The sequence below is a fragment of the Microtus oregoni genome, unplaced genomic scaffold (assembly GCF_018167655.1).
Source record: "Microtus oregoni isolate MIOR12 unplaced genomic scaffold, Mior012 000011F_ref0000422, whole genome shotgun sequence".
NCBI lineage: Eukaryota > Metazoa > Chordata > Mammalia > Rodentia > Cricetidae > Microtus > Microtus oregoni.
This window is the reverse complement of record NW_024543070.1, coordinates 32,237,371-32,265,294: the sequence shown is the minus strand read 5'-3', so window position 1 is coordinate 32,265,294 and position 27,924 is coordinate 32,237,371. Positions and strand designations below refer to the sequence as shown.

The 27,924-nt window shown below is 39.1% G+C and overlaps 1 protein-coding gene across 2 annotated transcripts; it reads left to right on the top strand.

Annotated features, from left to right (window-relative positions):
* The first annotated feature begins 2,631 nt into the window (after positions 1 to 2,631).
* On the top strand, positions 2,632 to 26,367 carry LOC121453681 (E3 ubiquitin-protein ligase RNF138-like). Of its 2 annotated transcripts, XM_041660611.1 has the most exons (8): positions 2,632 to 2,647; positions 3,050 to 3,244; positions 10,826 to 10,991; positions 12,322 to 12,437; positions 17,989 to 18,045; positions 19,962 to 20,073; positions 22,937 to 23,044; positions 24,923 to 26,367. In XM_041660611.1, the coding sequence occupies exons 2-8, from the start codon at positions 3,135 to 3,137 to the stop codon at positions 24,989 to 24,991; spliced, it is 738 nt and encodes a 245-aa protein (XP_041516545.1). In that variant the 5' UTR covers positions 2,632 to 2,647; positions 3,050 to 3,134; the 3' UTR covers positions 24,992 to 26,367. The 2 variants fall into 2 exon arrangements, with proteins under 2 accessions (XP_041516545.1, XP_041516546.1); XM_041660612.1 differs by lacking the exons at positions 2,632 to 2,647; positions 22,937 to 23,044 and having other exon boundaries at positions 3,021 to 3,244.
* The last annotated feature ends 1,557 nt before the right edge of the window (positions 26,368 to 27,924 follow it).

Genomic DNA, 27,924 nt, shown 5'->3' with positions numbered 1-27,924 from the left:
TCCTGCTCTGTTTCCACTTCCACTGTACTCGATGTTATGGAGCAAAAAAGAACAAGAATACAAGCAGTTATATCCTGGTAGAAGGAGTTAGCTATTCTAGAAACCCATCTCCCCACAAGTTTTTTTCTCTTTCCTGATACACAGTCTTTTTTTTTTTTTTTTGGTTTTTCGAGACAGGGTTTCTCTGTGGCTTTGGAGCCTGTCCTGGAACTAGCTCTGTAGACCAGGCTGGTCTCGAACTCACAGAGATCCACCTGCCTCTGCCTCCCGAGTGCTGGGATTAAAGGTGTGTGCCACCATCGCCCAGCCCTGATATACAGTCTTGCTATACAGTCCAGGTTGATCTTGAACTCTCCACCTTCCCACACTTTCAGCCTCTCACGTGCTGATTAGGACCTCCTCCTCCTCACCTTATCACGCACATTGAGACTCAAGGTTTTCTAGAAATCCGGATTCTAACCCTTCCATTTTCTACCCTCATAATCACTATTAATGTAAAATTTAATACTTTATGAAATAGCATGTTTTGTTTCTCCAGTTTCTCTTTGAATCATCATTTTGATATCAGAGTGAAATTAGTTGACACTAAAACTCATGACATCTGCAAAATCCCTAAAAGTGCTTTTAGAAAATTATAAATTTTGAAATCTCAATTTTATTTGCAATTTGTGAATCCACAACACCCCATTCCATCAAGTAAAGCAGTGTTGTGAGTAGGAGTCTGGCTGCATGGACAGAAGTAGGTTAGGAGAGCAAGATCAGAACAAGGATTCCAGTCAGCTAAGGTATTTTCCCCTGTGAAGGATAAAGCACAGGAGACTTCCCTAGACTGGCTAAAACTGGCTTATATGGGAATCTGGTTATTTCTCACTTTCCCTCCTAAATTTTTTTTTTAAACCAAGGACAGATAATTTAGTTTCAAATTTGACTTTGGCTGACTCCACGTTAGGATAGCCTGGTGTGACATGAGCTCTGTCCAGACCAGTATCCTACCAGTTTCTACTTTACAATACGAAGGACAACGACGGTGATGATGAACTACAGTAGGGACCTGACTAGGGTCTTCTTCCTTTTTTTTATTTTATTTTTTTCCCGAAACAGGTTTTTCTGTGTAGCCCTGGCTGTCCAGGAACTCACACTATAGACTAGACTGGCCCAAACTCAAGAGATCTGCCTGCCTCTGCCTCCCAAGTGCTGGGATTAAAGAAAGGCATGCGCCACCACCATCCAGCAAGTCTTTTGTTATAAAAAAAAAAAAACCAACTACTTTTCTTTGAATTTCTTTTCTTTTCTGAATGTTTTGTCTGCATGGATGCCAGTGCACCTTCATGTTTAGTGCCCATGAACTGGAGTTGCAGATGGCCCTGAGTTGCCATATGAGTGCTGAGAATTGAATGTGTCCTCTGTAAGAGCAGCCAGTGCTCATAACCACTGAGCCATCTCCCTGTCCCCCTACCTAGTGTCTTAGATGACATCTATTATAATTAATTTAGACTGTGTTTTAAGAGTTTAAACAAAACCCCTTTTTGTCATGAGATGACATGGGAACTTTAAAGTTTACTGAAGGTTCCCTCGTATATTGTGGATTTTCCTTACCTTGTCTTTCCCCCTACTGGTGTTCCTATTTCATGTGGTTTTACCTAGGAATTAAGGGCTCATTCAAGACTACACAGTTGTTTCTGTTTTTTTTAAAATATTTATTTATTTACTTATTTATTTATTTATTATGTATACAATATTCTGTCTGTATGTAAGCCTGAAGGCCAGAAGAGGGCACCAGACCTCTTTACAGATGGTGTGGTTGCTGGGAATTGAACTCAGGACCTTTGGAAGAGCAGGCAATGCTCTTAACCACTGAGCCATCACTCCAGCCCAACACACACTTGTTTCTGAAGCGAGGCAAAAATAACGGATTAGTGACTTAGATGGAATGTGTAGGTACATGCTTCTAGCTCCTTCTTCCAATCTATCATTCTCACCCTCTTTACTCAAAAAGGTATTAGGGTGGAAGGTCAATGTGACTAGTCTGAAACGTGCAAATCTGTCTTTTTGTTTAACCCAAGGTTCAAATTCCACATCAGCTCAGGCTGTCTATCTTAGTCTCCCCAATTACAGAAGACTAACCAGATTGTGAATCCAAACGTGGCCAGTACAAATAATGGAAAATCAGATCCTTTATATTGGTAATATTTGGAAAACGAGAGACGGGGGGGGGGGGGGGTGAGGGAGGGAGGAAGGGAGGGAGAGGAAGAGAGAGAGAGAGAGAACGAAATTAAAATGCACACAAACGCAGTAAGAGGACAAGAAACGGAATCCATCCCCTGCAGGCGGCCTAGGCTACCGGGTGAAGCAGGCCGCCTATTGCCTTCGTCACAATCCGCCGCCACGCCGCTCCCGGTTGCCATGGGGGCCGGGGAGGCTACCATGTCCCCACCGGGCGGTGGGCGGTGATCTGCGAGAGAGCTGCGGGCCTCGCAATGCAGCGGGACTGCGGCTCCGGGGGTGGGGGCTCGGCAGTGCTCCACGAGCCTCGGTCGGGCCCAGTCCCCTGAGGCCTGTGCGCCGCGGGGCTGGAGTCCGACGACCGCGCTGGGCCGGACCGTGACGGAGAGGGCGCTTAAGGCCCAGCGCGCCGCGGGGACGTGAGGTGAGGCTGGGCGAGCGCGCCGGAGGGGCGGGCGGGTCGCGCGGCAGCGCTCAGAGTGCGGAGGGCGGGCCGTGCGGAGCGGGCAAGCCGCGGAGCGTGGAACCGGGTAGCGTCGGCGCCTGGCCGCTGGGGGCGGGGCCTCGGCACCATGGCGGCCGGGAGGGGTGGGGCTTCGGCGCGCGCCGGCGATAGAAGCCGCGGCGCAACCAATGAGTGCGTCTTCTGCCGCCCCGCCCGCTGAGCCCCGCCTTCGCGCCGCGCGCGCCCGCCGAGAATGGGCGGGGTCTGCTCGTGCTGCTGCCTTGTCTCGGTGTTCCGCCCCGCCCCCGAGCCCCGCCCCCTTCCTGGCGCTGGCGGCTTCCTGAGCGAGCCGCTTCCTGACACCGCTCCCTCCCCCTTCAGGGCTCTGTCGGGGCCGAGGGCCGAGGGCCGCCACTACCACCCGGGCCCCCGCCGGCGCCGTCGCCTTTCCCGCCCAGCCCCCGCCATGTCCGAGGAGCTCTCGGCGGCCACGTCCTACACGGAAGACGATTTCTACTGCCCCGTCTGTCAGGAGGTGTTCAAGACGCCGGTGCGGACCGCGGCCTGTCAGCACGTGTGAGTGGACGCCCCTCGCCCGCGCCCCGCGCGCCCCGGCCTTCCCCGCCGCCGGCCTGGCCCCCGCCGCCCGCTCTGTGCGCGCCCGAGGCCGGCGCTCGGGCCCTCCCGGCGGCCTCCGTGCCAGGCCGGAGGGCACTGGCAGAGAACGTGGAGCCTTTTTGTTTCCTAGCAACCCCTGTGGCGGCCCGGGCGTTGAGTGCTGGGCCCCGCGGAGGTGTCGGGCTTGTGGACGCGCTGGGCGAGCCGCCTGCCGCGTTTTTTGGGCTCGTCTTGGTTTTCGAGACCCAGGCCCCTGGCTGTGCGAGAACCGCCCCCTCCTCCCCCGACCTTTGACCCCCTTTTTTTTCACACCATCTTTGAGCGAATTTTACAACTCAGGGATAAAGCGGTGTAAGCCGAGTTAGCCTCTTCCTCCCTCCCACGGTGGGTTGGATCTGGCAGGATTTCCTGGGCTTGAGGTCGCCCCTTTGTGCCTTCCTTCTGTTTACTATCGCTGGAGGAGGTACCTACTCCGGGGAGGAGGTGGAGCACAAAGATGGCAGGCAGGGTGGCCGGAGGTAGGTGCAAGAACAGCTTCAATGGCTTTCCCGACAGCCAGTTTCGTGAGGGTGGGAAACAGACCTCAGTCAAGTCTGTAAGCGAATGACAGACCTGGGTGGTGAACACAACCGCCTCCCGGGGAACTTGGTTTGTTTTGAGCCAGAGTCTCCTGTAGCTCTGGCTGGTCTGGAACTCACGGAGATCTACCTGCCTCGAGGGTGAAAGGCGCGCACGGCCCAGCCAGAGTCTCCTGTAGCTCTGGCTGGTCTGGAACTCACAGAGACCTACCTGCCTCGGGGGTGAAAGGCGTGCACTAGCACGTGGGCTCCCCTGAGGGACTTTTTAAAGCAAAGATAACCAACTCCTAGGCCCCTTTCCAAACTTAGATGGATTTCTGGCTGGTGCGGCCTAAAAAGGTTCTCTGCTTCCAAGCAGCTGCAAAGAATTGAACAAGTCTCTGGTTAAGTTTTTCTTTCCAATCTTTTGTTTTTAATGGTGGGACTTAGAATTTTCAAGGCATAATTACAAGCCAGGTGAGGTGGTGCTTGGGAGGCTCAAACAACAGAAAGGTTTTGAGTTTGAGGCTAGCCTTGCCATGTAGTGACTTCCAGGCCACCCTGCAAGACTGGTCACAGAACACAACCACCCAATAGTACCAGTAATCCCCTCTAAAAAAAAAGAATAAGGGTAGTGGATAGAACTTTGGTTTCTTAGTCACAGGTCTAACTACAGATGACTTTTTTGTTGTTAATTTTTGACATTGTTAATCTTTTTTAATTAAAAAATTTTGCACATTATAGTCTGATCACGGTTTCACCTCTCTCAGATCCTCCCCACCTACCTGCCCTTTCTTTACCTCAGTCTTTAGCAAACAAAGAAAAAGCTGAAACAAACGAGGCCTAAAAAAAAAGGAAAAGACAAGAAACAAATAAGACCCATAAAACTGCAAAATGGGACGATAATATATAACGAAACAGACAAAAAATGCCCACACAAAGCAATATGATTTTAAAAATCTTCAGAAAAAACACGGAGCTCCTTTTGTGTTGGCCGTCTTCTCCTGGGCAAGGGCTAGCTAGCTCTCCACAGTTCTCCACCTCCACTTACACTATTCTGTGGTAGTCGGATGAATTAGCTTTTAGGGATGAAATGTCTAAGTTATTAAGTTATTTTTGCTCATCAAGAAAGATTAAGGAGCTTATTCATGGTGGTGCACGCCTTTAATCCCAGTACTTTGAAGCAGAGGCAAGTGGATCTCAGTGAGTTCGAGGCCAGCACTTGTCTACAGAGCAAATTTTAGGACAGCCAGGGCTACACAGCGGAACCCTGAAAGAGAGAAAGAAAGATGGGACTGGAGAGACGGCTCTGAGGTTAAGAACAATTACTGTTCTTCCACAGGCCCTGAGCTCAGTCCCTGCCACCTACAGCTGATAGACAACTGTTAACTGATTCTAAGGGTTCCGATATCTTTTGCTTCTCCGGACACTTGCACTCACATGCACATTTCCACATGCATGCACACACACGTAAACATAATTTAAAACAATAAAGTTAAGTTTTATACAGAAAAAGATGAATGACAGCCTGACTATCCGTTTGGTGCAGATGAGGTGAGAAGAAACTATAGTAAGTAGTTGCTGTGTGTGTGGGTTTGGTAGATCTTATGTACAGAATTATTTCAGATACTCTGGGATCACTAACTCAGACCCCATTATAATTTTTAGTCCCCTCACAACTGCACAAAATTCCACTGTATTTCCTATGTTATATTTAAAATGAAGGACTGTAATTTGGCTTCACCTCAAGTGATGATTTTTTTTAACTTAGTTCTGACTTTCTTCAGATTAACTTATTGGACTTTGACATGAGCAGAATAGCTTTCTACCCCACTTTTCCTCCAGTTGCTGAACAGTATATTTAAAGGAGGAAGAGTAAGGAAAAGTTTTATATAGACGGGAAGGCGAGTAATGATGGAACAGGGTCTAGATTGACTGAACCGAATGGGGTGAAGAAATTGATTTTCTTTATAACTAGAATTATTTGAAACTACTGTATTGGTTTCTTACATCATTATCTCTTTTTTTTTTTTTTTAAAAAACATTTATTTATGGTGGCGCACGCCTTTAATACCAGCACTCGGGAGGCAGAAGCAGGCGGATCTCTGTGAGTTCGAGACCAGCCTGGTCTACAGAGCTAGTTCCAGGACAGGCTCCAAAGCCACAGAGAAACCCTGTCTCGAAAAACCAAAAAAAAAAAAATTTATTATGTATACAATATTCTGTCTGTGTATGCCAGAAGAGGGCACCAGGTCTCATTATAGATGGCTGTAAGCCACCATGTGGTTGCTGGGAATTGAACTCAGGACCTCTGGAAGAGCAGTCAGTGCTCTTAACCACTGAGCCATCTCTCCAGCCCCTCGTTATAATAACTTTATCAGGATATAAATGTCTCTTCAATCTTCATTTATTTCTCCAAATAGGAATTGTCTAATGCTTTCTATTTGGAGCAAGAAGTACTTTTTCTGGTAACTGTTGATGGTCTAGTGGAGAAAACTATAAATGAGTGTTACTGATATTTACAAGATTTTAGGTAGTAATTTTTATGTTAGCAGCAAGAAGCAAGTGTCTAAATCAGTTTAGGAATATAAATATAAATGGCTGATTTTCTTTATGAAGTTACTGATGACAGTTTGTATTTGGGGCACAGTGGGGTGTACCTTGTATAGGTTTACTTTGTGTACTGTGATAAAGAGGAGTACAGAAGATGGCTATCCTCATATGAACTTTGGATATTGGCAGGAATTTACAGGGTGAGCCATTTGTATGTTTTCCTACAAATCAGAGACCTATTTTGGCAGGAAAGCAGCATAGATAGTGTGGTTTCACTTTTAGAAAGTTTTTATTAGTGTCAAATTTCAGGTTGACAATTGAGACTAATATGATTGACACATTGATATGTCAGGAAAGAGAATGATTAGAACCTTAAACTAAGGTGATAGTGGTTATGCCGAGAAGAGACCCCTGACCGTTTAAGGATATTGTATAAGATTTAATGACAGCATGTCCATTTTTTTTTTTTTTTAAATATTTATTTATTTATTTATTATGTATACAATATTCTGTCTGTGTGTATGTCTGCAGGCCAGAAGAGGGCACCAGACCTCATTACAGATGGTTGTGAGCCACCATGTGGTTGCTGGGAATTGAACTCAGGACCTTTGGAAGAGCAGGCAATGCTCTTAACCTCTGAGCCATCTCTCCAGCCCAGCATGTCCATTTTTTCAATGTATATATTGTACATTGATCTGTAATAAATGGAGTGCCTTTGTGGGTATATTCACTGAGGAATGTATGTAACTGAAAGCAAGAAGGGAAAAGGTCCTAGACAGACCCAAGTTTTGGAGAATACTTACATAACTTGAGAGAGCTGTATCCTGAGATACAGGATAAGAAGAAAACAGGCAAGACATAAACTGAAAGAATTAAAACAAAAAGCAAAGCAATAACAAAAAGACTTAACCACAGCACTGTTAGATACCTTATAATACTCAGATATAACGTTTTAAAGAATAAGTAAAAACAAAGGACTGAGGGTATTAATGTAAAAATGCTTGCTTAGCATGCACAAGGGTCTGGGTTCAATCCCCAGCAAGGAAAAACAAAACAAATTTGGCTTGGGTAGTACAGGCCTGCAAAAGCATCTGGGAAGACCGAGAAAGAAAGGACAATTGCAATTTCAAGGCTAGACTATGCAACTAAGTGAGACTCTGTTTCAAAACACCAAAATAAACTGGGGGACATAGCCCAATGTTAGCATATGCAAGGTTCCCATGCCTTTCTCCCCGCCCCCAACCAGGCATGAAAACAGCACTTGGGAGGTGAGGTAAGGTAGGAGGATTGCCACTAATTTGATACCAGCATGGGCCACATAGCAATACTGTTCTTCAAAAGGTCAAAAATAAAGTGTGTTTGAGGCAAGTATCCAAAAGACATTTCAGAAGAAAATAGAGTGGCTGTTGATAAGGTTATTTCTCTTATTTTACTTTGTAATCTTAAAAATCTCTTAGTTTCTGTTTATTTTCATTTTTTTTTAATACTTTGTCACAAAGCAGCTTAGGAAAGGAAGGGTTTATTTTTTTTATTTATTTATTTTTCTTATATGTATTTATTTATTTATTTATTTTTTGTTTTTTGAGACATGGTTTCTCTGTGGTTTTGGAGCCTGTCCTGGAACTAGCTCTTGTAGACCAGGCTGGTCTCAAACTCACAGAGATCTGCCTGCCTCTGCCTCCCAAGTGCTGGGATTAAAGGCGTGCGCCACCACCACCGGGCTGTATTTATTTATTATGTGTACAGCATTCCTTCCATGTGTGCCCGCAAGCCAGAAGGGGGAGCCATGTCTCATTATAGATGGCTGTGAGCCACCATGTGGTTGCTGGGAATTGAACTCAGGACCTCTGGAAGAGCAGTCAGTGCTCTTAACCACTGAGCCATCTCTCCAGCCCCCAGGAAGGGTTTATTTGATTTACAATTGCAGTCTGTTTCTTTGGAGACATCAAGGCAGGAATTTAAAGTGTTACATCTAGTCAAGAACAGGTATATAGTAAATGCACTGAACCTTGTTGGCTACTTAGCCGGCTTTCTTTTATACAGTTCAGGGCCCCAAACCAGGGAAGGCTGCTGTCTGAATGGTCTGGGTCTTCCTGCATCAGTAACTATCAAAACAACAGTAAAATACACCCAAAGATCAGCCAACCTAATCTAGACAATACCTCTATTGACTTGACTTTCTCTTCCCAGGAGGTTCTGGGTTGTGCCTAGTTGACGCTTAAAACCAATCATCATAGTTTCTATCACTTTTTTTTTAAAATGTCAAGGAATATTTGTACACTGTTAGAAACTCTAATCCAAATGAAAATTTACATATAATAACATATCTGGGAAACGTTAGTTTTCTTTCTTTGAGACTTCTCTTATATAGCCCAGGTTGACCTTGATCTCCTTAGATAGTTGAGACAGGCTTTGTACTCTGATTTTCCTGTCTCTACTTCTCAAGTGCTGGGATGATAGGCATGGGCCAAGATATCGGCCCCCCCCTTTTTTTTTTTTGAGTTTTGAGATGAAGTTTGACAATATAGCTCTAATTGGGAGCTCACTATAATTTTTTAATATTATTTGTTGACAGTCTCATACATAAAATGTATTTTGCTTTTTTTTTTTTTTTTTTTTTTTGGTTTTTCCAGACAGGGTTTCTCTGTGGTTTTGGAGCCTGTCCTCCAACTAGCTCTTGTAGACCAGGCTGGTCTCGAACTCCCAGAGATCTGCCTGCCTCCGCCTCCCGAGTGCTGGGATTAAAGGCGTGCACCACCACCACCACCACCTGGTTATTTTGCTAATTTTTATTTTCAGTTACCTCCCTCTGACTTCCTCTGAACTTCTTTCCAACAAATCTTTGTTCCAGAATAACTAACTCTGTAGACCAGGCTGTCCTTGAACTCTCAGACTCTGCCTCCCAGGCATTGGGATTAAAGGTGTGTCCTGCCACACCTTGAAGTCACAGACGCCAATCTACCTCTGCCTCCAAGTATTGGGATTAAAGGTGTGTACCACCACACCCAACTACTCTCTTTACTTCAAGAACTTTAACTTTTCTTTCAAGCCTGCATATATTTTTAAACACATGTAAACTATTTAGAGTTATTTTTTTTTATTTTTTGAATCTCTCTTTACTGTATATCTCTCTTTCTGACCACACGAGTCTTTTTTTTTTTTTAAATATTTATTTATTTATTATGTATACAACATTCTGTCTGTGTGTATGTCTGCAGGCCAGAAGAGGGCACCAGACCTCATTACAGATGGTTGTGAGCCACCATGTGGTTGCTGGGAATTGAACTCAGGACCTTTGGAAGAGCAGGCAATGCTCTTAACCACTGAGCCATCTCTCCAGCCCCCCACACTAGTCTTTAATTTACCAAGCAATATGGGTAGGATTGAAGCCATGGCTTTGGCGGCTGGATCCAGCCCATTCCTTAGCTTTCCAGAACCATGACAGAGGTACGAGCTGTAGCCATGTTTATTGCCACAACTCTGTGGCGTTTCAAGGTCCCTGCCAGCAAGTAAGCTGCATCAGTGCACTCAGAAGCTACACTCAAACGCTCTGGTAGTAGGACCACCTGCCTGAAGGAGTTAGAGTTTGCCCTGGCAGGACGGCCCAGAAAGCCGGCATTTTAAAACAACTCAGCCAGCCTGGTCTACAAGAGCTAGTTCCAGGACAGGCTCCAAAACCACAGAGAAACCCTGTCTCGAAAAACCAAGAAAAAAAAAAAAAAACAACTCAGGTGGCGCATGCCTTTAATCCCAGCACTTGGGAGGCAGAGGCAGGCAGATCTCTGTGAGTTCGAGACCAGCCTGGTCTACAAGAGCTAGTTCCAGGACAGGCTCCAAAACCGCAGAGAAACCCTGTCTTGAAAAAGCAAAAAAAAAAAAAAACCCCAAAAAAACCAACTCAGCTTTTTTTCTGCTACAGATGAAAACCAAAAAGCAAGCGTTCAGCTTTTCATCAACACCATTTAAGAGTTTTGTGGCAGGACCTCTTAAAAGAGCTGCAGGGTTTTGCAGCTAAAGCTGAGTCAGGAAGCCTCTCTTAGATGAAGCGCTTGCTTGCCTCTAGCAAGCAGAGCAGACCTGAGAAATTGCTGCTACCAAGAAAACCTGCTTTACTCTATTCTTTCCCAAGCTTTCTCAAGCTTTAGGAAGTTAAAGAAGGATTGCTTCATTAGGGTCTAAACTTCAGCTTCAGAGTGAGACCCTTCTCAAAAAGAAAGTTGTAAAATGGACTTGAATTTCGTTTCATTTTGTTACCATATAATCCAATTATTAGTCTTACTGTTTGAGAGATAATTTTAAATTTGGACTGTACATACATTTGAATAACCTTACTACCTTGTATATGTACATATCCATATCATTTATGTTTAGTTATGGAAATAAAAGTAATTTTTTTCTGTAATTAATATGTCACAAATGTTTGGTTTAGTTTCTGTAGAAAATGTTTCCTGACTGCAATGAGAGAAAGTGGAATTCATTGTCCCCTGTGTCGTGGAAGTGTGACGAGAAGAGAAAGAGCATGTCCAGAACGGGCCTTAGATCTTGAAAATATCATGAGGAAGTTTTCTGGTAGCTGCAGATGCTGTTCAAAAAAGGTAGAGTTATATTATGACAGTGTTTTAATTTTCCTGGTGAACATGGTTTTAAAAAGAAAGACATTTCCAGGCAGTGTGGTGTACACCTATAATCCCTGCTCTCAGGAAGGCTGAACTGGGAGCGTTGCAAGTTCACAGCCAGTTTGGGCTACAAATTGAGATAGTCTCAAAAACAAAATAAACAGGATGTTATTTAGATTGAGTTATGTAGAAAAGACTAGAAGCTTGTGTATCAAAAACCTTGAGTTTTTTTATCTTTAAGATTAAAATTTTATTTTCTCAATAAGCTCACAGTCTTTCAAATGTTAATTTATTTAGCCTAATAGAACTCAAACCTCTGTAGCTGCTCACTTAGGTATTTAAGAAATCATGAAATATTTCGCAGAAGTCTGGTTTAAGTTTTAAGACACGGGATAATCAGATTTATAAACAAGTAGCATTCTCTAATCTACTTGAAGAAGGCTGTACTGGTGAGGCGTAGTTAGGTTTTGATATTTCCTTATATTTAGAGCATTTATTTACAAAAGCCAGGTCTGTTTTCTATCTCTGAAGATGTTGAACTGAAAAGGAAGAGAAATGAAAACACACTTGCAGGATTCTTGCCTCACTTCTCAGTGAGAAACCAAAAAATTTTCCCAATATGAACATGGGACCATCATTCTTTAACCAGCTTTCTAATTCTTACAGGCTGTAATAATAGTCAAACACCTAGAAGCATGAGGCAACCTCTTAGTATTCTTTCTTTTGCATTTTGTTTTCTGAGCTATTCTGTCAGGTAGCCCAAGTGGGCTGAGCTCATAATTGAGGATGACCTTGAACAGCTGATTTTTTTTTTTTTTTTGTCTGCCCAAATGCTGAGATAAGGTTGCACCACTGAGCCTGGCTTTTTCTTTCTTTTTTCTTCTTTTTCTTCTTCTTTTTTTTTTTTTTGGCCTGGCCTTTTCTATCAGTATTATCATTTCAAGTGTAAAATTATTTGTTAATTTCCCCCAATGGTATAGTTGAAGCTGAACTTGTGTGCATGAACAAAAATGTGTTATCTATTTTTTTTTTTTATTTTTTTTATTATTTTTTTTTGCGGCAGAGTCTCTCTGTGTAGCCCTAGCTGACCTGAAACTCGCTGTGTAGACCTGATTAGCCTTGACCTCTAAGAGATCTCTACCTAGTGCTGAATGGGGTTAAAGCTGTGTGCCATCATGCCTTACACTAAACTTGATCTTAAATGAAATATTTAGTTACCTATTTTCATCTTTTTTTCCTTCTATTGACAGTGTCTCAAATTTGTATACTGTTTTAAATTAAAAGGTATATTTTAACCAATAATTTACAGATTAAATTCTATCGCATGAGACATCATTACAAATCTTGTAAGAAGTATCAGGATGAATATGGTGTTTCTTCTGTCATTCCAAACTTTAAGACTTCTCAAGATCCAGTAAGGAGCAGGTAAGCAGCATTTATTTTAAAAGCAAAATTTTAGGGGGCTGGAGAGATGGCTCAGTGGTTAAGAGCATCGCCTGCTCTTCCAAAGGTCCTGAGTTCAATTCCCAGCAACCACATGGTGGCTCACAACCATCTGTAATAAAGTCTGGTGCCCTCTTCTGGCCTTCGGCATACACACAGACAGACTATTGTATACATAATAAATATTTAAAAAAAAAAAAAAAGCAAAATTTTAATAATTGAAATGGAAATTGCTATGGGAATTTTGTTTTTTTTTTTTTTTTTTAATTTTTCGAGACAAGGTTTCTCTGTGGTTTTGGAGCCTGTCCTGGAACTAGCTCTGTAGACCAGGCTGGTCTCAAACTCACAGAGATCCGCCTGCCTCTGCCTCCCGAGTGCTGGGATTAAAGGCGTGCGCCACCACCGCCCGGCGGGAATTTTGGTTTGTATATGTTTAACAAATTACACTAGGTGTCCTAACTAGAATTTACCTTCAAAATTTTTTTGATAGTTGTATCGCTGATACCAACTTTATGATACCTAAACTTATACCTAAGTTTATGTTACTTAAAATCATTCTGGCAGTCTTTCTTTGAATAAAAACTGTATCTGGAAGTTGAAGACTCAACTGATTTTCATGTGAAACAATTTGAAAATTTGGCAAAATCACTTTCAATAATGTATTTAAATAGTAGTGTGGTTTTGTTTTGATTTTTTTTTCTTCCTTCATTGCCCTCTAAGAAATAGGTTTAGCATTTGAAGTTTTTATTCTGATAGTGCTTCTCCTTTTTTTTTTAAAACTATTATTTTGAGACTGTATATAATATATCCACAGCTGGTTTTAGTACTTTGCCTGTGATGGCTTTGAACTCCTTCTGATTCTCGTGGGCACTGGTCTTACAAATGCACAGTCCCAAACCTGGTACCACATATAGTTTTAAAAAAAAAAAAATAGGGATTTATTTTTTATTGTTTTGTTGTTGCATCATTTATAAATATTACATAAACATTTATTACGTGTGTGTGTGTGTGTGTGTGTGTGTGTGTGTGCGCTGTGTATATTTGGAAGTCAGAGGACAACTTGGAGGACTCAGTTTTTTCTCCTGGGTCCTGGTGATTGAATTTGGGTCCAGGCCTACCTGCCTGCCTTAATTTATTTATTTTTAAGTGGGGTGAGAGAGTATATGGAGTACTGGGCTGGGTGTAAACAAATGTCTAAGCAGATTCTAAGCTGATGTTTAACTAGATGTTAAACTTTGACTAAGCCATTCTCCCTCAACCAGCTGATCTTAATATAATAAATACTTTTTGATATTTGGTAAATATTTAGGTAGTGTTTTATTTACTAGAGATTGATTTAGAGCTATCAGAAGCTTCTAGAATACAATAAATAGTCCTGAAATTTTCAGCAAAAGGAACATATTGTCTAAGTTTGTTGTTACTTATGTGTATTTCTCCACTTTTTTCACAGTTCTTTCACCATTCTAGTTTTTTCTGTATAAATTCTCTCCATTAATGTATAATGTAGAATAATTTTTAATGTTACAATATTTCTTATATTATAACACAATTTTTACTATTGTAATATATACATATACACACATATATACACATATATGTAGATATATAAATAAATGGCTGCTTTGGAACTTGTAGACCAGGCTGACCTTAGCTAGCATCAGTGACTCAGAGATTAACCTGCTTCTGTTGGGATTAAAGGCTTGCACCCCCACTTCTAGTGGTCATCAGGCTTAATAGCAAGTACCTGCTAAGCATATGTCTCCCCAGCCCTTCTATGAGTATTCTTTAACTAATTTTTAATAAAGGTATTTTTGATAATTTTTTTTGTTATTCTCCATATGTACACCCAGGTATGATATTGAATAAGTAACAGAAGCTCAATACCGTTAAAGTAAATAATAGTAATAATTTGTATACCTAGTTAGCTGCTAACCAGGTCAATAAATAGAGCGATTATCAGAACAGTTTCCTGTGAGCTGTATCCATTTAAACTCCATATTCCTATAACTACAGTTCTTCCATTTGGATGGTTAACCTCGTTTTTCTTCATATTTCATCATTTCCACATGTATCCCTAAATGTTTTGTTTCATTTAGAAAATTAATGACAAGCTTGTGTTCAAAAGTGTGAAGAAATGCAGTTTCTTTAGTCTTATAATAGTTTGTGAAAATCAGTGTGCTTGCTGGGCGGTGGTGGCGCACGCCTTTAATCCCAGCACTCGGGAGGCAGAGGCAGGCGGATCTCTGTGAGTTCGAGACCAGCCTGGTCTACAGAGCTAGTTCCAGGACAGGCTCCAAAGCCACAGAGAAACCCTGTCTCGAAAAACCAAAAAAAAAAAAAGAAAATCAGTGTGCTTAGTCAAATAAATAAAATTTTAATTTTAGTGCTTGATCCATGTTGCTACTATTCATATTTTAGCCATCTTTAAGCACTCTGGTTATCTATATAATTATCCCACTGCTTTTGAATGTTTTTCTGAGTACTTAGCTGAAACTTCTGGTAAGTTCTTTAGGCTGCTTTCACTGCTCTGCAGAACTTAACCCAGGTTCTCAACTTACTTGGTTTACTGTCAGTAGAGAAAATTGTTATTTTTCATTTAGTGACTTTTTAAAACCAAATTCCTGTGGATTCTTTTATCCCTGTGTTTTGTTTACTGTACTTCTGCTGTATTATAAGCACACATTTATTTGTTTTTGTCTTATTATTTTTGTTATTATTGGTTTTTTGAGACAGTTTCTGTGTAACCCTGGCTGTCTTGGACCTTGCTTTGTAGACCAGGCTGACCTCAGACTCGGGAGATCTGCCTGCCTCTGTCTCCCAAGTGCTGGGACTGAAGGTGTGTGCACTTGTTAATTCTTCTAAATATGGGGTAATGTTATCTTTTTTTTCAACACTATTCTGAATTGTCAGCAAAGTTCCTAGTGTCCTACTTATACAGTCACTGCTTATTGGACTGCTTTGTTTTTGTTTTGTTTTGTTCTTTTTTTGAGATTTGGTTTCACTATGTAGCCCTGCTGGTGTAGACCTTGATATATAGACTATCCTGACCTTAAACTTTGATGCCTCTGTTGCCTGACACTGTACTCTGCATTGCTTGTTAAATGACAGTTCCCTGCCGTATTCCTAGGAAACAGACCTTGCTCATTTGGGTTCCTTAGGTTCATTTGGTCAGACAATGTCTAGTCTTAGTAACAATATTCCTTATCTGTTTTGTTTCTTTCCTGTTGTTACTTCTGTAACTCAATCCCTCTTAATTTTCTGAATAGTATTAGTGTTCAGTTGATAGTTCTCTAATCTGCCTGATTGGGCATTCCAATCTGTTCAATTATGTGTAGACCTGTGTTTGTACATGTGAGTGCAGGTGCCTGCAGAGGCCAGAAGAGGGTGTTGTATCCCCCAGAATTGGAGTTACAGATGGTTGTAGCCAGTTGTCAGCATGTTGTCAGGTCTTCTGCAAGTACATGTTTTGGTGTTTCTGTTTTTGTTTTTTTGGCAACATCTCTACAACCCTGGCAATATATTTTCTTTGGTGTTTAGGAAAAAGGATATCATCTCCAAACTCTGATAACTGGCAGATAGCACAAAGTCTTATTCCAGACCCCTTTTTTATTCGACCTTTTTTTTTAACCTTTGTCTTTGCTGTGTAATTCTACATATCATTGTATATACTTTAAACCATGTTTAACATATCCGTGCTACCTTGTGTGTATTATGTATACATGTTAATGTATATGCATATGTGTTCATATGAGTCATTTTATTGGCTTTTTTTTTAAATTTAAACTGTTAGCTCCCCTGTGAAATCTTTCCTAACTTTTATAATTTTTTGTTAGTAGTAAAACTGTAGTTTATATTCCAACTAAATTTTTAAAACTTTATTTACTTACTACTAAATCTTTTGTTTTTTCTTGGTTTTTCGAGACAGGGTTTCTCTTCAGCTTTGGAGCCTGTTCAGGAACTAGCTCTTCTAGACCAGGCTGGCCTTGAACTCACAGTGATCCATCCGCCTGCCTCTGCCTCCCAAGTGCTGGAATTAAAGGCCTGCACCATCATCGCCTGGCTTAGTATTGTTTTTATATCCTATGCAGTGTGGTAATTGCCGTAGAAGGCATCATGAATTTTCAGTATGGACATGGGCAGAGTTGTGGCTTTTTGTTGTTGAGTTTGTTTGTTTTGTGGTGCGTAGGCATCAGACACAGGGATTTAGTGCTTTACATATTGTAGATAATCACTATACCACAAGCTGTATCATTAGATCTTAGTTTTTCTGAGATAGAATCTTGCTGTGTGACTACTAGGTAGTTTTGAATAGGCTTTGAACTGATGAGCTGGCTTCTGAATTGTAGGATTATAGGTGTTATGATACCTGGCAAAAGAAATGTTTTTCCTTGGGGGGGGCACTTCTTGCACTTCCAGATGTATTTTGATTCCTAGCACCCACATCAGGTGACTTACAATCATCTAATTCCAAATCTAGGGGGAGCCACCACCGCCCGGCAAGTTCAAATATTTTGTGACACCTACTCCTACACTTTGGAGGCCACAATCTTCTACCATATCCTAGCTACATCACAAAGGTTCACAAATATTTTAGTTTATCCAACAGTTTAAAAATTTAACAAGGAGCACTAGAGAGATGGCTTAATAGTTAGTAGAGCATTAGGTGCTCTTCCATAGGTGCTGGGTTTGAATCTCAGCATCTACATGGGGTCTCACAACCATCTGTGACTTCAAATACAGGGAATCCTGTACCCTTTCCTGGCGCCTGCAAGCAAAACACCCTGTATGTTTAAAAAGAAAATAGCAAGGGTCAAGTGTGATAGCTCATGCCTATAATGCCAGAAGGATGAATGAAGCAGGAACATGAGGAGTTTGAAGACATCCTGAAATAACTTCTAGACTTTGTCCAAGCCCCTACTTCACCATATCACCCCAAAAGAATATCACTGGTTGAGGGAAAAGATTTTATGTAATTACAATTCTTTGTTCTCTAATTTACACTTGGACTTGAATATTATAAAAGGTTTTGTTTGTGTGTGTGTGTGTGTGTTTTTCACTAGTGGCTTGGAATTCTCTTTGTAGCCCAGGATGGCTAAGACTCAGAGATACACCCGTTTTTGCCTGTGCCTCCCAAATACTGGGATTAAAGGTAAGTCTAGAGCTGGCCTCAATTGTATGATCCCTCCTGCCTCAGCATCCTGAGTGGTGGTGACTATGCCCTGCTGTAAAAATCTATTTTAAAAGGAATGAATATTTGAACAGTCTTACTTGATTTGGAAAGTAATGCCATGAATATCATGAATATTTTGTATTTTGAAGTTTACACTTTTTTTTAAAAAATGTGGATGAGTTTTTCCTGCACGTGTAACAGATGTGTGCCTGGTGCCTAAAAGATCAGAAGTATTAACTGCTGAACCATCTCTCCAGCCCCTGAAGTTCAGTCCTGTTATCTTCATTAAACAGTTCACATTAATGAAGTCCTGGTGTCTTATTATTTGGGGTATTAACTCTTTTCTACCCTGTGCTTCTTAAGTAATAGGAATGAAACACCTTCATCTGATAACACAGGAACTTACCAAGAGAATACAAGGTAAGTTTTTAAAAATTCTACTTTAGTAAATAATATTGTTGAATATTATAGAAGGTGATTATTATTTGTGGTGATCAGAGATTGAGCATGCTAGACATTCACTGTACCATTGAGCTATAACCCTGAATCCTCATAATAGTTTTTTTTCCCTCTAAGACATGATTTTGCTGTATAGCTTAGGCTGGCCCTAAAATCATGATCCTCTTGCCTATGCCTTCAGAGTACTTGGGGTTACAGGCTTATAGGTTATAAAAATAGATTAGTTAGCCGATTTTTTTACTATTGTATTTATTATGTGATTTTTTTATGTGTGCTGTGTTTTTGTGTGCATACCACATTCCATATATAGAGGATAGCTTGCAGAAGTTCTTTCTCTCTACCATTTATTTCTAATGCTTTTCAGAAATAAAAACAGTGCTTAAATCGTTTTTGCTCTCAGGACCATGTAAGAGCTTATCTATTTTCCTGGTCAGATTTCTTCCATGCATGATTCATGCAAAGATGTCAATATTGAACTGTCACTTGCTATAACATTCAGAAATGTTAAAACCCAGTGATGCTTGATTCTTAGATTGCTTTGAACTACTTTGTCTTAGGGTTTCTGTTGCTGTGGTAAAACACCATGACCAGTGCAACTTACAGAAGATAGAATTTATTGGGGGCTTATATTTCTAGATTAGAGTCCATGATGGTGGTATGAGGCTTAGTGATTGGCAGCTGGAACAGTTACTATCTTGATACATAAGGAGGAAGCAGAAAGCACACTAGAAATGGTATCAGTTGTTTGAAACTTCAAAGTCTGCCCAGTGACACACTTCCAACAAGGCCATACTTGCCTGTCCTTCTCAAACAGTTCTAACAAATGGGAACCAAGTATTCAAACATGATCCTTTGGGGGTCATTGTTATTTGAGCCACTACACATTTCTGTCTTTACTTTTTGCTTTTTCTTTGAATTTTGTCTTAGATTCTTAATCTGGGGTATATTAAAGTTAGAATTTGATGGAAATCCTTTTTTAATTGTATTTTATGTGCTTTGGGGAGGGTAGTAAAGCATATGCTGTTGTATACTTGTGCAGTTCAGATAACTACTTGTGCTTTCACTTGTTGAGCTCTTTCACTGGTCCATGGAGTCTGTCTGTATATTCTAAAATGTGGTAAACTGTAGAACTGTTGACAGAGATTTCTGTCCCACCCGGTCCCACAGCCATTCAGTCCCAAAGAAACACACAGAGGCCTACATTAGTTATAAACATGTTGGCCTATTAGCTCAAGCTACTTACTAACTCTTACATCCTACATTAACTCATAATTCTTGTCTGTGTTAACCATGTGGCTTGGTACCTTTTATCAGTGAGGCATTTTCATCTTGCTTTCTCTGCATCTGGGTTACAATGGCAGACTGAGCCTTTCTGGTTGCCCTGACTATACTTCCTGCCTGGCTACTGGCCAGCTAGCATTTTATTGAACAAGTATAAGAGACAAATCTTTAGAGTATAAGACTGTTGTGCCACAGCATATAACAGTTAGAAACTTGACTGGACACACAGTGACTTCTGGCATCATATGAGGGGTTACAATTAAATTTGGACTTCTTAGGTATGATCTCATGTTTTGTTTGTAATTGTTTGGAAATGGGTTTCATTAGGTAAATGTGGCTGATTTTGAACTCAGGATCTTACTGCTTTAGCCTTCTAAGTACTAAGAATTAAAGGCATGGACTATTGTACTTAGCCCCTATGCGGCGAGGGGAAAAACGGTCTGAAATGGTAAACATTAGTACTGTATAAAATGAGACTGAACTATGACTTAAAACACAGCAATAAATTCATAACAATGTATCAGAAAACAGAAACATCTCATTTTTTATGTTGATGGTTTTGAATTTCAGTATATCTCATTTGAATTGCCTTATAGTTCTTCTGGGCATCCCACCTTTAAGTGTCCCTTATGTCAAGAGTCAAATTTCACCAGACAGCGTTTATTGGATCACTGTAATAGTAACCATCTATTTCAGATAGTTCCTGTGGTGAGTACATATATCCAAAAGAATCTTTCGTTTAAAGCATGTGGTTCCATGAATCTGTCTTCCTGTATATAAAGGGGAGGGTTCTTTATTTAAATTTGGGTTTAAAAGTTTTAATAAATGATTGTGATGCAAAAAAATGAGATTTGAAATTTGATTACCTCATGTAAAGAAAGTTAGTTACTGTGAGTTAATGTAGACTAGTCTAAGAAAGAATGAAAGGTGAACTAGGGAGTCATTTCTGTGTAGTGGCAGAGCAGAGCCTAATTCCATTGGGTCCTTTCAGTTTATTCTGCTGGATGTAGAGAACTGGATCCAGTCATGGGAACTGTTGCAGAAGATAATACCTATATATAAGAATAAAAATGGACTAGGCATGGTGGTGAATGCCTTTAATCCTAGCTCTGGCGAACAGTTCCCAGCTAGAGCTATACTGTGAAACCTTTTTTCAAAAAGCAAAGAGTAAAACCAGTAGATATTTTTAATTATATCTTCAGAGAATATGTAAAGAATGTGTAAAGCAAGAAAGAATCATGCTATATTTTTATTTTGATGCATACTTGTCTTCTTTGTCATTTTAGTGTAAATTAATGTAGAATACAGGGTTCCAGCATTTTGTTAATGTTCCCAGAAGAACTCATTTTGAGCATACATTTCATAGAATTTTAACTCTTAGACAATGGAAGAGGACATATTAAGCTGAAAGATAATCTTTCATCTCTTTTATTTTATCCCTACCATGTGCTGGGGTTTGAACTGGGGCACTTGCCCCACAAGCATCCTGCCATTAAAATATATCTCTAGCCTTTTAATTTTTTCTAATAAAATTTTATGATGGGGTCTTACTTAGTTGCCTAGGCAGACCTTGCATTTATATTCTTTCTGCCTCAGCATCAGTAGATGATTCTGTATATTTCTTTTTTTTTTTTTTTTTCTTTTTCGAGACAGGGTTTCTCTGTGGTTTTGGAGCCTGTCCTGAAACTAGCTCTTGTAGACCAGGCTGGTCTCGAACTCACAGAGATCTGCCTGCCTCTGCCTCCCAAGTGCTGGGATTAAAGGCGTGCGCCACCGCCGCCCGGCGATTCTGTATATTTCTATACATATATAGTAGAAAGTTGTTGATTGCAATTTGGATTTAAGTTATTAATACAACATATTTTTGCTAATGATTGACCATGATGCGAAATGTGACATAAAATTTTACTACCTTATATAAAGGAGAATAATGTAGATAGTTTACAATAGGACTAGGGATTACAGGTTTGAGCTACCACAACCAGCTTCTTGAAGAGTGAGTAAAATATATTAGTAACATTTACAGCCACTCGTTAGATAATTTTAGCTAGTAGAACATGTTTCAGAAAAATGCCCTAGTAACTACTGAGGATTCCTTTCAATTTCTGCAACCATTCATTAGAAGGGAAGGGGTTAAATAAGCAAATACAGTACCAAAGAGGTATGTGAGGAATCTTCATACTTAAGACATTATGCTTGGTTTTATATTGAATTAATTTGATTTGTATTCTTTTTTTTTTTAAATTTATTTATTATGCATACAATATTCTGTCTGTGTGCATGTCTGCAGGCCAGAAGAGGGCACCAGACCTCTTTACAGATGGTTGTGAGCCACCATGTGGTTGCTGGGAATTGAACTCAGGACCTTTGGAAGAACAGGCAATGCTCTTAACCACTGAGCCATCTCTCCAGCCCTGATTTGTATTCTTTTTTGCATAATACTTGTACATTGTCAGCTTTGGCTAGAATCCAGCTATTTCTTTTTGTGATATATAAATGTACTTCATTAAAATTTTGAGGATATAGTTTAAACTTTATAATTTATTTCATTTTTATTTTACATGTAAGTGAAATCAAGCTAATCTATAATAGTTTTTAATTAGATTAAATAAGATTATATATTGCACATGTTGTAGGTAATGAAAACTTACTACATTGATGTTAGTATAGGCTGCATGTGTTGTTTCTTGTTTAAATAGTTATATAACTAGAGATTTAAATTATAGAATATCCATGATCTTTCTTACTATAGTAGTGTTATTTATCTTAGGAAATTTGCTTGGGAAATGACCTAGTTATGGGATTTGACTTTTAGAAAAGAGCTGCACGTGGTAGCACATGTCTGCAGTTCCAGGACTTGGGAGGCTTAGAAGGATCACAAGTTCAAAGCAGCCTGGGCTACCTTGTGAGACTCTGTCTCAATGTGTTTATATACTATCCAGTGTTTTTTTTTTTTGTGTGTGTGTGTTCAGGCAAACCTTAAGAGACACTGTAGGTTTGAGTGCAGACACAGTAGTAAAGCAAATTGTGATGTGAAGGCTCGGTGTGCTGGTGCACACCTTTATGCCAGCATTTGGGAGGCAGTGAGTTTCAGGCCAGTCTAGTCTACATAGCAAGTTCCAGGACAGCTAGGACTACATTAGAGAGACCCTATCTCCAGGGAAAAAAGCCAAAACCTATATATATATATATATATATATATATATATATATATATATATATATTTGGTGTGAATTGAGCTACACCTTTTCTGATTTTTCAGTGCATTTAAAAGTTACACTTGACTATCTATACTGTTTCTGTTTAGTATGCAATAGAACTTTGTCTAAAGTATAACATCTGAGTTAAATGCTTCATTGCTAAACATTTGAGCTGTTTGCCAAATAGGCTTGCTTGACACTGGTCGGCACAGACTTTCAATTTCTAAAGAAATGTAATATCTGCAAAATGCAACAATGAAATATACCTGACATTTTTAGTAACGTGAGCTTGTATTTTAATGCTCTCAATAAGTATATAATGTTTCATTATTTTGTAATTTTTTTTATTTAAAACAATCTGTTTCTCATAGACATGTCCTATTTGTGTGTCTCTTCCTTGGGGAGATCCTAGCCAGATTACTAGAAATTTCGTTAGTCATCTAAATCAAAGACATCAGTTTGATTATGGAGAATTTGTGGTAAGTGAGTTCTTCAAGATTAAGAAAGTTAAATTAACTTTTCAATCTAAATTTGAGTTTTCAGGCAAGTTATGGAATCAGACCACTGGATAAAGGGCAAGGTGCTGTATTTAGTAGTAAAATTGTTAAGCTTCATGAAGTTCTGAGAATTTATTGTTTATATTAGAGGGATAATTATTGGAAAAATAAGCCCCTTAATAGCAAAATGAAAGTTTAAGTAAAAATTACTTAGAATTAAGAGAAAATTATACCTGCTTGAAAAGTAAGATTGGCCGGGCGTTGGTGGTGCACGCCTTTAATCCCAGCACTCGGGAGGCAGAGGCAGGTGGATCTCTGTGAGCTCGAGGCCAGCCTGGTCTACAAGAGCTAGTTCCGGGACAGGTACCATAGCTACAGAGAAACCCTGTCTCAAAAAAAAAAAAAAAAAAGTAAAATTGGTACAACATGTGGGGGAGAATGTGTTACAAATCTAGAGTTAGTTGCTATATGAGGCACATTAACAAACAAAACCAAAGAAACCCATCAAAAACCAGGTTGTCTACTTAGGAAAGGCAACAAAGGCCCTCAAACCAAATGGGCCGTTTTCTACTTTTCATATTCATGGTAATTTAAAAAAATGATGTGATAATTTTACTTTATTAATTATAAAACTGTACTTAGCTTGTGCGTGGTTAAGATCTTATTTAATACATGATTCTCAGTAAAGAATAGCTGATATTCGTTTTCCTGTTCAGGTAAACACAGGCATGCATAATTTTCATTTTTATGGACTTTGCAGTTTTAGTCTGTGGAGTGTAAAATTCACATGTGCTTCTTTAGTGACTTTAGGAAGCAATTGTATATTATTAAATTTCCACTTTAAGAACAGATTACTGTGCCTGCAGGGCTATATTTGGAAGAGCAAAATGGGTTTTGTCAGCTATTTTTACTCTTAATTCTTTGTTATACATGGCATAGAAAACTGTATTTCGCTTGTCAAGTAGACAACTTGATGTCTTTTTAAAGCTAATCCATGGGGCATAAATTGACAGCAAATTGCATTGATAAAGATAGAGTATGGTTTTTGTTGTTGCTGTTGTTTAACTTATGAGTCAGGGAGAGGGAACTCAGTGCATTCTAAGTAACTGTTCCACACCGAGGTACTTACTAAGCTCTATTCATAGAGTCAGTCTTTAAAGATGACTGAGCTGTAGTTACTTAGTTTCATGCTATGGTTAAGAAGCTGTTATTCAGCTATTAATTCAGTAAATGCTTATCTTTCTTAAAATTAGTTTCTCTTCAAAACAAATCTTTTCTAGAAATGATACAACTTTATTGTGTTATCAGTTTTTTTTTTAAAAAAAGGTTTATTTATTAATTATGTATACAGCATTCTGCTTGCATGTGTCCCTGCAGGCCAGAAGAGGGCACCAAATCTTATTACAGATGGTAGTGAGCCCACCATGTGGTTCTTGGGAACCCCTGGAAGAACAGTCAGTGCTTTTAGCCTCTGAGCCATTTCCCCAGCCCCTATTGTAATTAGTTATAAGTTTAGTCAGTATAAATTTTATCCTCTGCTGAGCTGAGCAGTTATTAGTTATTGCTTAATAATTATAACAGAATTTAATTTTTAAATTTTGTGTGTTGAAACCTTATATTTTGCTATTTTTGAGATAGGGTCCCATTATGTCCATGCATGTTTCAAACCCCTGGGCTCAAGGTATCCTCCTGCCTCATGTTCCTGAGTGTCTGAGAATATGACACACACCATGGTGCTCAGCTTAATCTTGCATTTTAAAACCTAAAACTCCCTTGTATGCAAATGTATGCGAGGATGTATAATACATTAGATAAAATTGAATAGTTATTTTCCTGTTGACACGTTTTTTCTTGTTTTAGAATCTTCAGCTAGATGAGGAAGCCCAGTATCAAACTGCTGTAGAAGAGTCTTTTCAAGTAAACATCTGATGTGTGTACACATCTCTTCATCCTTGTACCTACAAGTGCCATCTTTAAGGGAAAGACATGAAGTCACCATTTCAGTAATTTGCTGTGCATATTAATAAAAATAATTCACTCTACTGTATTAGGTTTTTAATTGAAAATAAAGGTGGGCTACCCTAACTCCATTCTCTAGACAGTTACTTTAACAGCATGGAAAAGGTTGTATTTTATTTGTGTGGTGAAAGGGAATTCCTGTTGTCCTTTTCTTCCTTGTATTACATATTCTGAATGTTTCATTAAGTTGTTTTTGATATTTGATACAGTTTCTTCTATTTACTTTAGTACAAAGGTAACAGTACTTTATTACAAAGGTAATTAGCAAATTCTGAAAGATGTGATTCCTATAAAAATAATAAACCTGAGCCATTTGTCAGAGTTGCAGAATGGAAACTTGAAGTGCTAAGTGGGATAATCCAAAGGGATTTTTTAAAGTATAGATTCTAGCTGAGGAATTCAACAATAAGAAAATTGTATTTATGTAATGTTTTGTATTTTTGAAGACTAGTGAAATTTCTATAATAATTTTGACTTTGAAAGCGTATTGTACAAATGTTTCTTCTTTTGCTATTAGATGAACATAGCAAGAGAAGAGAAAAGAGTTTTCTGTGGTTAGTTTGTTATTTCGCTCTAGCTTGAGTAATTTGTAAGCATAAATGAGTTGTATGGCAGTTCTTTGTAGTTAGTATTTCTCACTAGCTGACTTCAGTCAGTGATGATATCACACTTAAATTAGTTTTTTAAAAATCCAAAGTTGAAGATGTATGTGGATATGTACATACACTTTAGCATGTATCTATACACATATATATCTTTGCCTAGAGTTTGTCAGGTTATGTATAGAATTTCTATTAAGAGTTTTAATAATGGGCAAGCAATATAGGATTGAAGTATTTATCTCATTTGATTAAAATTTTGTATGTTACCAAATTTTTTAAACAGTAAGCCAAATACTAAGTTGTACAGTTGGCTGTTATTACACCTGAAAATTTGTTATATGGTGCTCATTAGTTATATTTGAAAATAATGAATGCATAAGTGATGTAGTGAGACTTTACCAGCTACTGTTTGACTATACTTTAGTCAAAACTAAGTTTGTTCATAGTCTTTGGTGTAAAGTATTGTAGAGGAGGCCAGGTCACAGAGTATAGGGTGAAGAGTGAATTCCTGACATTCCATTGCTAACATACACTGTTATGCTTTCTTTAAAATAACTAAACTCAAAAGAAAATCTCTGAAGTAGTTTGCTGCTAATATATACATATATTGTTTAAAAAAAAGGTATATTTTGATTTTCTTAATACCCTCGTTGACTTTTCTACAATAAACGTTTTTTAACTTGATTTAATAAAAATGTTAATTTTGAACATGCATTTTGTAAAAACCTTTTTCAGTTAAACAGTAATAACTTTATTTATATTTAATAATACAGTCATACACACAAAAGCCATACATCTTAATGCCTTTTTTTCTGTTCTTTCTTTAATGTGATGTTTGCTGTGTTTTTCTAGCACTTTCAGTTGGCATACAGGAATTTTAGGAGCATCTATATAATGAACTCTTTAAAAGGAGACTTTTGTCCACAGTTCTTACAGCTTAAAGCAATAATAACTTTGATACTTTTATAAAGTTTATTTTAGCCATTGTGTCCATAAACCATCCTTCTTTAAAACTTCTTTAGATGGAAACTTGTACTAGAGGCCATTTTGAAATCCTGTTTTGAAGTCTTGTGGATGAGTTAAACATTAATAACTTTTTCATAAAAATTACCCCCTCCACACACACTCACACTTCGGGAAACTCCTAACTATGGAAAAAACTTAACTTCTCTTTGTTAGTGAATTAAGAACAGGTATAGATAGGCTTTATAATTTAATTCATAGGGGGAAATCCCCTACTTTATTTAGTCTGTAGCTCTTGGATAAAGCAAAGAAGTAGCAATATGCTGAGGCATCAGTTTCACAGAACCAGTTAGAAAAGCTATTTCTCCTTACAATTTAGTTTATGTTGTTAAATATGGTGTTATTTGAGATGTATTACTTTATTTTTTTCCAATTAAAAATGGTTTTCTCCTACTTGTGTGTCTTAATTAAAATTTGTCCTTAGTTAAACATTTTAGGTCTCCTAAGACCCTGCAAAATATGCATGAAACTTCTATTATTTTGCACTTGAAAAAGTTGACTTGCTGTTAGTGCTGATACTACTGTACTTTTGGGTTGAACTGTATAAAATTTTGTCTTTACTTATTTCCAATGTTAAACATCTGCATATAACTTTCATAAAGTATTCATACAGCAAGATATTTCAAGTCCTGCTAGTCAAGCAGAAAGTCAGCTAGTTGACACCTTTAATGTGGAAAAATCAGCTGTAGGCAAAATAGGGCTCTAAGAATATTCTGCATATTTAGTGTCATCTTTGTTTTGGGTTGCTTGGTAAATATCACTGTCTTCAGTGAACCATGCCCTCTATAGGAATTGCAGATCTTGTATTCAAATATACTCCCATCAGAGGAATGCTGTTGTAGCTTATGTAGAAAAGATGTGTCCTAGAATACACCCAAATAGATCCATGTGCAGTTGGTAGTGGAGGTGGAATTTTTACATGATGCCCACCTACAGGGTTGGGGAAAGAATAGAGACCAAGCATAAGCGAGGTCAAATGTTGAGAGCTAGAGAGATGGCTCATCACTTGCTCTTGCAGGGGACCTGCATTTACAACCATCCATAACTCCAGTTACAGGGTATCTGCACATGGTAGACATTTGCAGGCAAAACACTCATATACACAAATCTTTTTAAGAGGTTGGTCATAGAGTAAAAAGGATAGACGTTCAGCGAGATGGCTCAGTGGGAATTACAAAGCACTTACAAAGTTTGGCAATTTGGGCTTGATCCCTGAAA

Excerpts from the sequence above, each read along its gene's own strand:
- LOC121453681 (XM_041660611.1), top strand. The coding sequence starts at position 3,135 with ATGTCCGAGGAGCTCTCGGCGGCCACGTCCTACACGGAAGACGATTTC. Across the intron at positions 10,992-12,321 it reads GCAGATGCTGTTCAAAAAAG|ATTAAATTCTATCGCATGAG; the intron begins GTAGAGTTATAT and ends AATAATTTACAG. Across the intron at positions 23,045-24,922 it reads TTGATTATGGAGAATTTGTG|AATCTTCAGCTAGATGAGGA; the intron begins GTAAGTGAGTTC and ends TTCTTGTTTTAG.